Source organism: Ailuropoda melanoleuca, chromosome 5, assembly GCF_002007445.2.
Source record: "Ailuropoda melanoleuca isolate Jingjing chromosome 5, ASM200744v2, whole genome shotgun sequence".
Classification (NCBI taxonomy): domain Eukaryota; kingdom Metazoa; phylum Chordata; class Mammalia; order Carnivora; family Ursidae; genus Ailuropoda; species Ailuropoda melanoleuca.
The window spans coordinates 61678424-61692405 of record NC_048222.1 but is presented as its reverse complement, the minus strand read 5'-3'; the positions used below and the strand labels follow the sequence as shown (position 1 = coordinate 61692405).

Here is a 13982-nt window from a genome sequence, read left to right as displayed (position 1 = left end):
GAATATATGTACACATTAACCTAAGTATAAATTCAAGCATATTGCTCTTAAAAAACTATTAAACCAAATATCCGTTACAAAGTAGACAAAACTACCAAATGGATAAATTCAAAATAACATTAATGTATAGTTTCTCAACCTAGGTATTATTGACGCTGTAGACTGGATAATTCTTTGTTGTGGGGTGTGTCTTGCTAGTGCATTAGAGGACGTTTAGCCACATCCATGGCCTCTACCCACTAGATGTCAGTAGTACCCCCTGAATTGCGGCAATCAAAAGAATCTCCAGACATTTACCAAATGGGGCAAAATTGCCTCTGATTGAGAACTGGTGATTTAATGTGACATACACTATTGTTTTGCTGAAACTAAATCTCCAACACTGAGTTTAATAATAGTATGACTGCTACAGATCTCTGTTTTGACTTCAGTAAGTCTGTGGTAAAGAATGCCTGTTAATATAAGAAAGTTATACCCAATGGTATCAATAACTTCAAGGTATTGTTTGCTGTTTCAGAATAACTAGACCCTGAACTTTTATAAAACTCTGCCAACAAAGCACTGCTCAAAATTCCAATTTTAGTGGGAATATCACTTGATAACTGGGTAGAGCGGTCCTAATAATGAAAACTTGCTTTCAAGTATTGAGCACTTGCAATGTGTATGGCTTTACATGTATTAACATTAATCCCCACAATTACCATCTCCACTTTCTAGGTATGAAACTGAGGCACAGAGAGGTATTTTAATTTGCCTAAGATTTCATGCAAGTAAGAGGCAACTCAGGGATTCAAACCTGTCAATCTGACTCCAAATATGAGTTCTCTCTCTTTTTTTTTTTTTCTCAAAGCCACAGGCAAGGCTTTATTGGGGCTACAGCTCCAGCTGAAGGGAGCTGCACTTACAGAGTAATTAGGCTGGCCTCCAAAGGCAGATTCTTAAGCACTGTGTTGTGGTACCTCTTAAGTTATTAACTTGAAGATATGGTAGGCGTTATGTCATTAAAATCTGCATTAAATGGATTCCTAAACATATTGTGGATTCAGTAACAGAAAAATTCTTCTTTCCCTATTTTTTACTGCATTTACTGTCATGTAAAGATGGCATCCACAAAATATAGTACTCACGATATAAATATGTAATATGCTAAGTTCCTTGGGGATAGTAACTACATCTGATTTTGTTCACTGTTTAATCTTGGGATATTAACACAGTGCCTGGGATAAGTAGGTGTTCGTTAAAAGACGGTTGATCCTCCAAAGAAGATATACAGTGGCCAATAAGTAAATGAAAATATTATAGGTATGGCTGATTATTAGGGAAATGCAGATCAAAAGCACAATGATTTTATACCCTTTAATCAAAAAAAACAAAATGACAAGTGTAGGTAGATTGTGGAGAAATTAGAACCCTTGTGCATTATTGGTGGGAACGGAAAATGGTGCAGCCCCTGTGGAAAATAATATGGTGACTTCTCAAAAAAAATTAAATCTAGAACTACCAAATGATCCAGCAATTTCATTTCTAGGTATACATCCCAAAATATCTTCATACGTGTGAACAGATATTTGTATACCCACGTTAATAGCAGTATTATTTGCTATAGCCAAAAGGTAAAAGTAACTCAAGCGTCCCTTGGCAGATGAATTGGATAAACAAAATGCTGCACATACATACAATGGAATATTTTTCAGTTTTAAAAAGGAAGGAAATTCAAATGATACATGCTACAACATGCCTTAACCTTGGAGACACTATGCTAAGTGAAAAAAGCCAGTCATCAAAGGACAAATATTGTATTTACACTTATTTGAAGTACTTAGAATGGTCAAAATTATAGAGACAAGAAAGAGAAAGGTGGTTGCCAGGGGCTGGGGGGAGGGAGGAATGGGAAGTTAATGTTTAATGGATATAGAGTTTCAGTTTGGGAAGATAAAGTTCTGGAGCTGGTTGGTGGTGATGGATGCACAACAGTGTGAATGCACTTAATGCCACAGGGCTGTACTTCTTAGAAGATGGCTAAAATAGTAACTTTTATGTTATGTATATTTTACCACAATATAAAAAAAAATGTGGTTGAATGAGTACATTCTCCTACGACTTTGTTCTACTTGAACTGCTGTGAAACCTTTATATAGCATAGTAGGTTATTATTTGGCCTTCATTTCAATTAAAATAATACCCAATGAAATGAAATACCAAATACAAATGAAAATATGGACACTACATTTATATGTCCAATTATAAGGGGCTATTGTAGATTATAGTATGTTACATTAGTTTTACATTTTTATTGAAATGAAAATAAAATTTAAGATTTTATAGAGAATTTGTAAATCTTAAGAATATGTCTGAGAAACCCCTGGAGTCTGCCGATCCTAGTCTGAGCAGTATCACTAAAGAGACTTTGTTGAAATCAGGTCCAAAACTCCATATCCTTATAGGCCATCCCTGGAAGATTGAGTAAGAAACAACTAATAATAGCCACCTGTGGGGAGGTTGACTTGTTTTAACGTACAACATTTGGTAGTGTTTGAATTCTTTACCGTGTGTTACCACCTATTTCAGTAAACAACTTACTAGGTCAGGGATGGGGGGCAATACCTTTGTAGCACTTTAGAATTTACCATGCTTAAATGGGCATCTTGAGAAGGGAAGTGATTCATAGTATGAAGCCTTTGAAACACCTCAAAGGTATGGGGGCATCAGTGTTTTTAGCCTGTTCCTCTTCCAACAGGTGTCACAGGACTTCCCGTTTCTCCATCCCAGTGAAACCAGCGTCCTGAACCGACTCTGCCGGCTGGGTACGAACTATATTCGCTTCACTGAGTTCATCGAACAGTACACAGGCCATGTGCAGCAACAGGTAGGCTGCTGTTCCCAGGGAACAGACACCTCCAGAGGTCAGGGGCCATGTCAGGTTTTCAGTGAACCCATTGGTAATTGGTATGAAATAAGTGTCAAGATGTTATGAATTTCTTATCATTGGAATTATTCAAGTGAGGGCCAGGTAACTAGGTCAAACAAGGGAGAAAATATACACAGGGACCAATCTAGGTAGATTGGTATAAGAGAAAATATGCTTTGTCTGAGTTTTAGGAGACCCGAGTTAAATCACTCTGAGCTGGACCAGAGTTCCAATTCCAGTGGTAAAGGCATGAAGCATCATTTCGGATCTTTTTGCCATTTTGCTTCTAACTCCCTTAGTCACATGGAAGCAATCAGCTAAAATCTTTGGGCTTCATTTTTCTATTTTTTTTTTAAAGATTTTATTTATTTATTTGACAGAGATAGAGACAGCCAGCGAGAGAGGGAACACAAGCAGGGGGAGTGGGAGAGGAAGAAGCAGGCTCATAGCGGAGGAGCCTGATGTGGGGCTTGATCCCACAACGCCGGGATCACGCCCTGAGCCGAAGGCAGACGCTTAACCGCTGTTCCACCCAGGCACCCCTGGGCTTCATTTTTCTTATATGAAAATATAAGAGATAAATCAGAGAAGGTGCTTGGCACATAGCAAGCGCTTAATAAATATTATCCATTAATATGAATTAATTGGAAGTGTACACTATTAATTGTGATTAATGGTGTAGAGGTCAAGAATTTGTGTCCTGCTCTACCACTTACTGGCTGTAGACTGCTTGGCAGTAACCTAATGCTCAGTAACTATGGCTCAGTTCACTTACCTATAAAATAGAGGTAATAGGTAGTACCTATCTCCTAGGGTTGTGAGGATTAAACAAGGTAAATCATGCAAAGTGCCCGGTGCATAGTGAGCACTTGTATTTTTTTTAAAGAGAAATTTTAAAGTTCCCTTTCATTTTTAACAGTCCGTAATTCTGTCTGTGCTAAGTAAAAAGATTGCTGAATTGTGTGACTCTGATTCAGTGATGACTGTTGCCCAGTTGAAACAATGATTCTGGTTGAGGAGAAAGGTGGGGACTTCTGGGAAGGAAAAGGAAGGATTCCTGAAATAATGCAGTCAGTACCCTCTGTTATATAAATTGGTTGTCAGGCCTTTGATGTCATCTATGGGACAGAGGAGTTGGAGAATAATGCCTTGTATTTTCATCTCTGGGACAGGGATTCTTATTCTCTCAAAAGGATTTTATTGCAAATGTGTAAGCTAAATGTGAGTTTAAAATCTAATCAGTGCCATTTTGTGAGTTTAAAATCTAATTGTGCCATTTTGCTATAAAATCATATTAATGAGGGCACATGAATTAATCAGAATTGGAACACATATATATATTTATATAGATGAAAAGACCTCTAGTTTTAATTTTGTAAGTAATATGTAAAAGAAAAAAACCTGTCCTATGTTCCTGTGACTATACAGATTTTATCTTATATAATATGTGAATTTCTACTTTCCCAAATTCTAAAGATATCTGTAGTGCCTCTTTTTTTGGAACAGTAAAAAGCATACTTAAGTTCTCTTTCATTTAGTGATAAATGAAGACATTCAGTTCTCTAAAATGACACACGATCAAAACAAATTTGGCTGGTTGTAAGCCCATCTGGTCTATTTCACCCTATACCCATGCCAGTCTTATGATAGCTGTGAACCTTTATCTTCAGGAAATGCTAGTATCCTTCGCAGCATCCTCAGACTACACCGTGCCTCATAACCCCTGAGTCTAAGCTTCCTACCCCACTCATTGTGGTATTCTGTGATTGTATCTACTGCCACCAGAGCCTAATCATCCAAGTCAGTACACAGCCAGAGAGGCTGGTCATCATGGCCTCTAGTCACTTCTTCTGCAATTCCCCGTGTAAAATACAGACAAGGCTCTTAGAAAAAATTGCAGGTCTCATGAGAGACAAGCCATATTCATAAGTAGGCTGTTAGTGAGAGTCTTATCACTCTTCATGTTGACTATCAGGTTCATGCTCCTGATGAATTACCAGGCCAGGCAGGAGAAGGGATGTTAGAAGGAGGATTGAGATCATTTTATTTATTCAGTAAATATTTACCCTTTGTTCAAAGAACTGTGCTAGCAGCTGAAATACAAAGATGAATAAAGTGCGTGTCCTGGGGCGCCTGGGTGGCTTAGTCGTTAAGTGTCTGCCTTCGGCTCAGGTCATGATCCCTGGGGTCCTGGGATCGAGCCCCACATCAGGCTCCCTGCTCGGGGAAGCCTGCTTCTCCCTCTCCCCTTGCTTGTGTTCCCTGTCTCGCTGTGTCTCTCTGTAAAATAAAATAATAAATAAAATAAAATAAAATATAAAATAAAAAATAAAATATAAAATAAAATAAAAAATAGCGTGTGTCCTGCCTTCACAAAGCTCTGGGCCTAGAGAGCGGGCAGATAAACAAAAGTACAGTTCAAGCACTACCGAGAGATGCTATGAAGGCAACAAAGGGGAGCAGTTCATTTCCGAGGGAGAATTAGGAAGGGCTCTGAGAAAAGAGATGCTTGAGTTGGGTCCTGTAGGAAGAGTAGGTATTTGTCACAAAGATGAGTACACAGTTATAAGTGGAACACATCCAGATTCATGGGGGTGAGAAATAGAAGTAAGGCACATTTGGTGAACTGTGGGTAGTTTGGAAATGAGACTGTGAAGCTGGAAGCAGTAAAAGATAATTTTGGAGAGATAGTTAAGGGCCCGAATGTAGAAGTCATCGTATGCCATGCAGAGGAGTGGAGATATTATTCTGGGGCAGTGGGAAGCCGCGAAAGGGATTCAAGCTGAAAGTTTTAAGGTTAGTTGTAGAAAAATCTCCACTGACAATATGAGGTATTACCTGGTTGTTTATTTTAGAAAGAGAGAGAGAGAGAGAGAGAAGGGCAGAGGGAGAGGGAGAGAGAGAATCTTATGGACACTCTGTGCTCAGTGTAGAGCCCGATGTGGGGCTCCATCTCACAACCCTGAGATCATGACCTAAGCCGAGATCAAGAGTCAGACCCTTAACTGACTGAGCCACCCAGGTGCCCCCTACCTGATTGTAACATCTAGGCTGCATGGGAAATTAAAATATCACATTTATTTAAAAGGTCAAAACTCAAAATCTCTCTCTCTAGTTGGATTTTCCTCTCACTGAAGCACTGCTTTGATTTGGAATCATTTAAGCAAAATCAGGTTTTGGCGTCTGAGCTGTGAGGTTGAGTTCTCTCTGTTTGATTTCAGGATCACCATCCATCTCAGCAGGGCCAAGGCGGGTTACATGGAATCTACCTAAGGGCCTTCTGCACGGGGCTGGATTCGGTTTTGCAGCCTTATCGCCAAGCATTGCTTGATTTGGAACAAGAGGTGAGAGAGGAGATACGGGAGAGATGTCTCTGGGACAGCCAATTACGGCATGTTCTTGAGTTTGAAATACCCTTTGATGTGGTCAGGCAGTTAATTAAAAGAGAGCTATTTTCTGCATGGCTGAAGGGTACGGTATATTCTGTGATTGCCCAGGCCACAAAGTGGCATGCGGATCATGGCGAAGGTTCTTGAGTGCGTTTATCAGAGCCCTAGCTCTGTGTTTTGGTCACCTGAAAAATCAGAATTAGTACTCTACGAATTATTAATTCTCAGTAGCCTAACACTAACATGGAGCCCATTGTCAGATTCTCATCTTGTTTTCAGAGATCAAATAGATTTGAGATATTTTATCTGGAGCCCTAATCACAGTGTTTTTGGTTGCAGTTCCTAGCTGACCCCCATCTTTCCATATCACATGTCAATTATTCCTTGGATCAGGTATGTTGCCCAAATAATAAAATGTCTTGGAATCTGTTGATATTATTAGAATAATCTAACTTAAGGGGCACCTGGCTGGCTCAGTTGGTGGAGCATGGGACTCTTGATCTCAGGGTTGTGAGTTTGAGCCCCACATTGGGTGGAGAGATTACTTAAGAATAAAAAATCTTTTTTTAAAAAAATGAGGAATTTAAAAAAAAAAAAAAAAAGAGGGGCACCTGGGTGGTTCAGTTAAGCACCTGACTCTTGATTTTGGCTCAGGTCATGATCTTAGGGTTTGTGAGATCAAGCCCCGTGTCAGGCTCTGCGCTGGGCATGCAGCCTGTTTAGGATTCACACTCTCTCTCTCCCTCTGCCCACCCCCCCTCTCTAAAAAGATTAAAAAATTAAAATTAAATGTTTAAAAAAAAAGAATAACTTAAGACATTATTTTTGAGAACATTTTTCCTTCTGAATTCAGAGCGCGGCATTTTATATTTTGTATGCTTTCCGAAATCAGAACTGTTTAGAAAGCTCCAAATTTAGTGAAAATCTAATGTCTGATATTAATGCTCTATATTGACTTCAATATTAACAATTATGCTAGCCTCAGAAATAGAAACTGCTTCTATCTGTCATTCTCTTTCTGCAGCCAAACCCATATAAAATTGCCTTAACATACTGGATCTTGGCTGTTCTGTGGTATTGCCACCTTTGCGTTAAGTGGGACCATTTAGAAACAATAGCATTTCCTGAGTCAATTTTTTTTCCTTGTACTTCGTTATGTACCCTCCTAATTATTCTCTGCTTTGCAGTTCCAGCTCCTTTTTCCCTCTGTAATGGTTGTGGTAGAACAAATTAAAAGTCAAAAGGTGAGAACTTTCCTTTTTTCCTTTGCTGTGGTAAGCACCAAGGATGTATTCATAATTAATTTTGCCTTACATTCTTTTTTTTTTAATGATTTTTTATTATATTATGTTAGTCACCATACAGTACATCCCCGGCTTCCGATGTAAAGCTCGATGTTGCCTTACATTCTTTTTCGAAAACCCTAGTTTTTCGTTTTTATTTATTTATTCATTCTTTAATATTTGCTTGGTTATCATGCTAAATGTCAGAAATGCAAAAATAAGTTATGACACTGCCCTCAAGCACCTCCTGATCCAGAAGGTGGAGGTAATATTAATAGATGTATCCCAGAATGCTGCTGGGTAAGAGCAAAATGCTATGGATGGTATTTGGAGGTGAGAGCATTTTACACTAAGGTTTTAGAATTTTTGGATATGGGGGCGCCTGGGTTGCTCAGTCGGTTAAGCATCTGCCTTTGGCTCAGGTCACAATCTCTGGGTCCTGGGATGAGCCCCACGTCATGTTGCCTGCTCAGTGGGGAGTCTGCTTCTCCCTCTGCCTCTGCCCCTCCCCCTGGCTCATGCTCTCTCTCTTTTGCTCTCAAATAAATGAAACCCTAAAAAAAAACCTGTTGGATATGGATCTTGAGGAGAAGTGGAAAGTTCATTTTAGAAGGAATAGATTTATGATTAGGGTGCTGGCAGTTTTCTAAGAATTAGATCATTGGCTGAAACCCAGATGCTTATTTTACTAAATATGCCTGTTCTTATCTCAAGTTTTTATCATGTACGTTGAAAAGTGAGGGTCCCCAATACCAGGAGAATGCCTTTTCTGGGCAGAGGTAATAACTAAGGAGAAAATGCTTTGAGATTTCACATTAGAAGAAGAATCTGGTAGTCCATAGCTGGATGAAAAAGGACAAATGGATTAAATGTTTAGCTCATTTATGTTTTTAAGCTGTTATATTTGTGCCTTAGCTTATTGGGAGTGTTTACCTTAATAAATATAACTAGTTAACCAGTTAATTTGCCAGGTTGCTGCTTCATTTTTGTGCTGTATAAGTATAGAAATTTCTACTGTGCTGAGTTCATTCTGAGCCAGCAAAGCCAGTAGGGGATGTGTTGTTTGGCCGTTCAAAGCTGATTACCCTCATCAAATAACATTCAGCTTTTACTGTGTACTTACTCTACACCAGGCACTGTGCTCAGTGCTTCACATACTTGATCCCATTCAGTCCTCTGCGGGGTCAGGTAGCTTAGGGAATGTGGTTTAGTGTCACACAGATGGTAAGAGATGGTAGAGCTGGGATCTAAACCCGGTGGGTCTGACTCAAAAGATTATGCTCTTAACCACTCCACTAAACTGTCCCCCCAAGTTGGAGGGGACCTTCTAGGTAAGTAGAGTCAGTGTAAGCGTTCTGTGCTTAGCTGCACATCTCAGTTGACTTTCGGTTTCCATTGGCCACAGGAAGAAGAGTAGAAAGTGAGTAGAGCGATTGCAGATGGGCAAATCTTCCTCCTTGCCCAGGTGGTGGTAGAGAAGCCAGAGTGCTCTGGCTCTAGAAAGTTAAAGAATGAGGTCTCAAGAACATGGGTGGGGGTGAGAACAGGGGTGATAGCCAACAGACACAAGGGATCCTTTTAAACGGTTGGAAATGTTGTAAAACTAGATTATAGCAATGGTTGCACAACACTGTAAATTTACTAAAAATTGTTGAACGGTATACTTAAAATGGATGAATTTTATGGTATATAAATTATACCTCAATAAAGCAGTTTTAAAAAGAGAGAGAGCCAGAAGGACATAGAAGGAGGAAACAGATTTTTGGAAAACTGTATGACTTGTATATAGTCCGAATTAGGCCTTAATCCGAAATAAAGAACTTTCTTTACCTCTTAGCTTGGAATTTCAACTCTAAATGATTCTGGTTTCTCTAGTGCAATAGTTCACAAAGTTTGTTGTACATTAGAATCGCTTGCAGCTGAGTGCTAAAACCACGCACCCAGAGATGCTGATTCTGTAAGGCTGGCGTTGAGCCCAACAATTTGCATTTCTTTTCTTTTTTTTTTTTTTTTAAAGATTTTATTTATTTAGTTGACAGAGACAGCCAGCGAGAGAGGGTACAAGCAGGAGGAGTGGGAGAGGAAGAAGCAGGCTCATAGCGGAGGAGCCTGATGTGGGGCTCGATCCCATAACGCCGGGATCGCGCCCTGAGCCGAAGGCAGACGCCTAACCGCTGTGCCACCCAGGCGCCCCAACAATTTGCATTTCTTACAAACTCCCAGGTGCTGCTGCCGCTGGTGGTGGGGGACGGGTTGGGTGGAGAGTCGGAAGAAAGGGATAAAGAAAGGGGGGGTAATCAGAAGGGGGAATGAAACACGAGAGACTATGGACTATGAGAAGCAAACTGAAGACTTCAGAGGGGAGGGGGTGGGGGAATGGGATAGACTGGTGATGGGTATTAAGGAGGGCATGTATTGCATGGTGCACTGGGTATTATACGCAACTAATGAAGCATCGAACTTTGCATCGGAATCCGGGGATGTACTGTATGGTGACTAACATAATATAATAATAAAATTAAAAAAAAAAAAAGGAGGGTTGAGGGTCCATACTTTTGAAAACAACTATTATATGGTACCGTGATCTATGATAAGAAATATATATTTGGTCTTTATCCCCTTTCTGACACAGAGCTTCTTAAATCCTTGGAATTTCGTAAGTGATAAGAGTGATAAAGGTGTCTTGATAGTCACAACAAACCCCTATTAACCACACCTGAGTCTATGTTAATGAAGTGACTTTTGGAAAACACCTAAGGGTGGGCTGGTTGCCAAGAGAACCAGCCATTTGATTGGAGGATTGAGACTTTACACCCCTGACCTCTGGGGAGGGGAAAGGGGCTGGAGATTGAGTTCAGTAGCCAATGATTTAATCAAGTGTGCCTAAGTAATGAAGCCTCTAGAAAAAGCCGAAGGACTGCTTTCAGAGAGCTTGTAGGTTGAGGAGCCAGGACGCTGCTTCGTGCTACGCTGCTGGGCCCACACTCCAGGGGGACGGAAGCTCCTTTGTTTGGGACCTCACATTGTGCATCTCTTCATCTGACTCTTGATTCATATCCTTAGTATGCTTTTTAAAAACAGGTAATCTAGTGAGTAAACGGGCTTTCTGTGTTCTGTGAGCTGCATTAGCAAAGTAATGGAATCCAAGGAGAGGGTCACGGGAACTTCTGATTTATCAGTCCTGGGCTTGGAGTCAGAAGCAGAGGACAGTCTTGTGGATCTGACCCCTTAACTTGTAGAATCTGATGATATTCTTGGTAGGTAGTGTCAGAATTGAGTTGACCTGTAGGACACCCAGCTGGTGTTCGAGAATTGCTTGGTGTTGTGGGGGAAACTGCCCCCCAAACACGTTGGAATTGGAGTAAGAATCAGAACTATACATAGATCTTGATCTCCATTATCTGCTGGATTGTGCCCTCTGGATTGAATACCGAATATGAGTTTGTGCTGCCCGAACTGTTAAAATGGAATCAAGTTTGACAAGGCTGTATTTTGCAGATTCATGGTTGTCAAATCCTGGAAACGGTATACAAACACAGCTGTGGGGGTTTGCCTCCTGTTCGCAGTGCACTAGAAAAGTAAGTTATTGCTTAATTGGGAATTGGGGTTAGGGGTGGGTGATCAAGTGACTTGGCTTTGCACTTGTTTTATTTTCAGGTCATCTCACGTTACCCTCTGGGAAAAGTTATGACCAAGATAGAAAAGATCCATGAGCTTTTCTGTGTAGAGCAGGATAGAAAAACCTGCATGTGTGATGGCTCAGAAACTGCAAAAAGAGTGTTACAAAGTGTTGAGTATCAAAGCTAGGTTCTATCTAGTTGCCTAGATAAACTTGAAGCAATGCTTTTTAATTTGGGGATCTAATTATCCTTGGAGAATTTCCATTACATGTGCCGGATAACTAAACGTGTATTTTGAGTAGCTGATATTTCATATCAAGGGCCTTAAAAGTGTTCACACTCTATAATCCCATAATGCCACTCTTAGGAATTTTATCCTAACAATTATTTGAAAGAAGAAAATAAGCATATGCAGAAACATTCATTGCAATGTTGTCTGTTATATCAGGAAATTAGAAAATTACCAGCAGCGGAAGAAAGCTAAATAGATGTGCATTCACTTGATAGTCTATAAATGTAAATTAAAATTAAAAATACTATAAATATAAATACTGTGAGAATCTAAAAAAGGAAATTTTCCAAAACATACTTAAGGAACTTAATTTTTTATTACTGGGCTTTTTTTTTTTTTCCTAATAAAAGAACTGCATTTTGATTGTAGAAAATAGAGACATGCAAAGAGAAATAGAAATATTTTCTAATCTTTGAGATACACAATTTAACTTCTGTATGTTTCTCTCTGTATAAATATACATAATTTTCTGCGTGGAATATAAAATCTTACATAGATCATATGATAAGTGCGTGTTTGTTATGTGTTTTCAGGGTCCAAACTTTATAGACTCAAATGTGCAAAATGTAAATGGCCTTCCATTTGATTTTTTTTTTTGAAGAGAGATTCCATCCAGTTAGCTTACTATAAATAGCAGACTCAAGCTCATAGTTTTTCTCCCCAAGTTATTTTGAAAATTTCCAGATCTACAAAAAAGTTGAAAGAACCAGTACAATAAACACCTGTATATCCTTTAGCTTCACTAATTGTTAACATTTGACCACGTTTTTCTTTTTCCCCTCTATATGGACTATGAAATATATACATGTAAATAAATATACACATGTGCACACCACATTTTTTTTTGCTGAATCATTTGAAGGGCTTAACTACCAAATACTTCAGTTTGGTATCTCTTTAGCAAAAAGACTTACATAACCTCAATTCTCTTATATAACCTCAATACCATATTACACCCAAAAAAGTGGACATTAATTCAACATTATATTATCCAAAATAAATCTTAATTTCTCCAGTTGTCCCCCAGAAGTCCTTTCCCATTGTTCTTTTTTGTGCTCGCTCCTGGATGCAGTCCGTGTTCTCATGTGGCATTTGGCAATCACCTCTCTTTAGTCCCCTTTAATTTGGAACAGTGCCCTTCCTTGCCTTTTTAATCTTTGATGACAACTGACATTTTAAGAATCTTGACCGATTGTCTTGTAAACTGTTGCACGATCTGGATTTTTCTGATTATTTCCTGATGATTAGATTTACCTTAAACTTTCTTGGCAAGGGGGGCCTGGGTGGCACAGCGGTTAAGCATCTGCCTTCGGCTCAGGGCGTGATCCCGGCGTTCTGGGATCGAGCCCCACATCAGGCTTTTCTGCTGGGAGCCTGCTTCTTCCTCTCCCACTCCCCCTGCTTGTGTTCCCTCTCTCGCTGGCTGTCTCTATCTCTGTCGAATAAATAAATAAAATCTTAAAAAAAAAAAAAGAATTACTTTAAAAAAAAAACATTCTTGGCAAGAACACTACATACCATGGGGCATATTATTTCTTGTTGCATCACATCAGAAGGCACAGAAACTGTGTTCCATTATTGGTGTTGTAGAAGCTCGTTCACTTGGTTTCTGTGTTTTCTGTCAGATCTCTCCATTTTAAAGACACATTTTCCTCTTTGTAATTAATGTTTTCTGGGAAGTGATCCTTTGAGACCATGAGAATATCACATTCTCCAACAGCCTTTCTGCATTTTGTTGAATTACACTTCTTCAGGTATACCTGCCTCTCACAGAGTGATTCTACTCTATGTGATTCCAACAAGAATAAATTTAATACGTTAGCCAAAAAGACTCCGATAAGCGCGTTTAATTTTAACAAGAAACCTCAGTTTTGAAACTCACTTTACACAAAAGGAGGAAAGAAAATGTGCCTCTTCTAAAAAAAAAACTAGCAGAACGTTTACTGAACGTTTAGGCTTCAGTATGTAGCCTACAAGTTTGGAAATTTAATCACTTAGTTCGTCCACAGACATTTAAATTAAAATAGCACAACTATTTGTAGTTTAATTGGTCATTTCTGTTCTGAGTCATCAGAGTCTCAGGGCTCTGTTTATTCCGTCGCAGTTTAGAGCGTGGCCTCTGTGCCCATGCGGGGTTTAATGGTCCTTACGTGGACTTCTAAGGTTCCTGCTTTTCTCTCCACTCAGGATCCTGGCCGTGTGTCATGGGGTCATGTACAAGCAGCTCTCAGCCTGGATGCTACATGGACTTCTCCTGGATCAGCACGAAGAGTTCTTTATCAAACAGGGTCCGTCTTCTGGTAACGTCAGTGCCCAGCCAGAAGAGGATGAAGAGGATCTGGGCATTGGGGGATTGACAGGAAAACAGTTGAGAGAACTCCAGGACTTGGTGAGAGCATAGCAGGAAGACTAGCATACTCCTGCCAGGAGTCAGGAAAGTGTGTAGCTAGTTGACCTTTTCAGGGATTTCCAACCCACCCACCCCCCCCC

General features: G+C 39.7%; 1 protein-coding gene across 4 annotated transcripts in view; it reads left to right on the top strand.

Moving 5' to 3' along the window:
* TUBGCP4 (tubulin gamma complex associated protein 4) overlaps positions 1 to 13982 on the top strand; it is a 35077-nt gene that overhangs the window by 1985 nt on the left and 19110 nt on the right. For 3 of the 4 annotated variants that reach the window (XR_004625687.1, XM_002913183.4, XM_034661054.1), the window contains exons 2-7: positions 2738 to 2866; positions 6130 to 6252; positions 6637 to 6690; positions 7485 to 7541; positions 11079 to 11158; positions 13680 to 13881. Coding sequence is in view for 3 of the 4 variants with exons in the window: in XM_002913183.4 (XP_002913229.2) it covers positions 2738 to 2866; positions 6130 to 6252; positions 6637 to 6690; positions 7485 to 7541; positions 11079 to 11158; positions 13680 to 13881 (645 nt within the window). In the remaining variant the exon portion in view is untranslated. The remainder of the gene's footprint in view (positions 1 to 2737; positions 2867 to 6129; positions 6253 to 6636; positions 6691 to 7484; positions 7542 to 11078; positions 11159 to 13679; positions 13882 to 13982) is intronic. The other variant, XM_034661055.1, reaches the window with a different exon arrangement.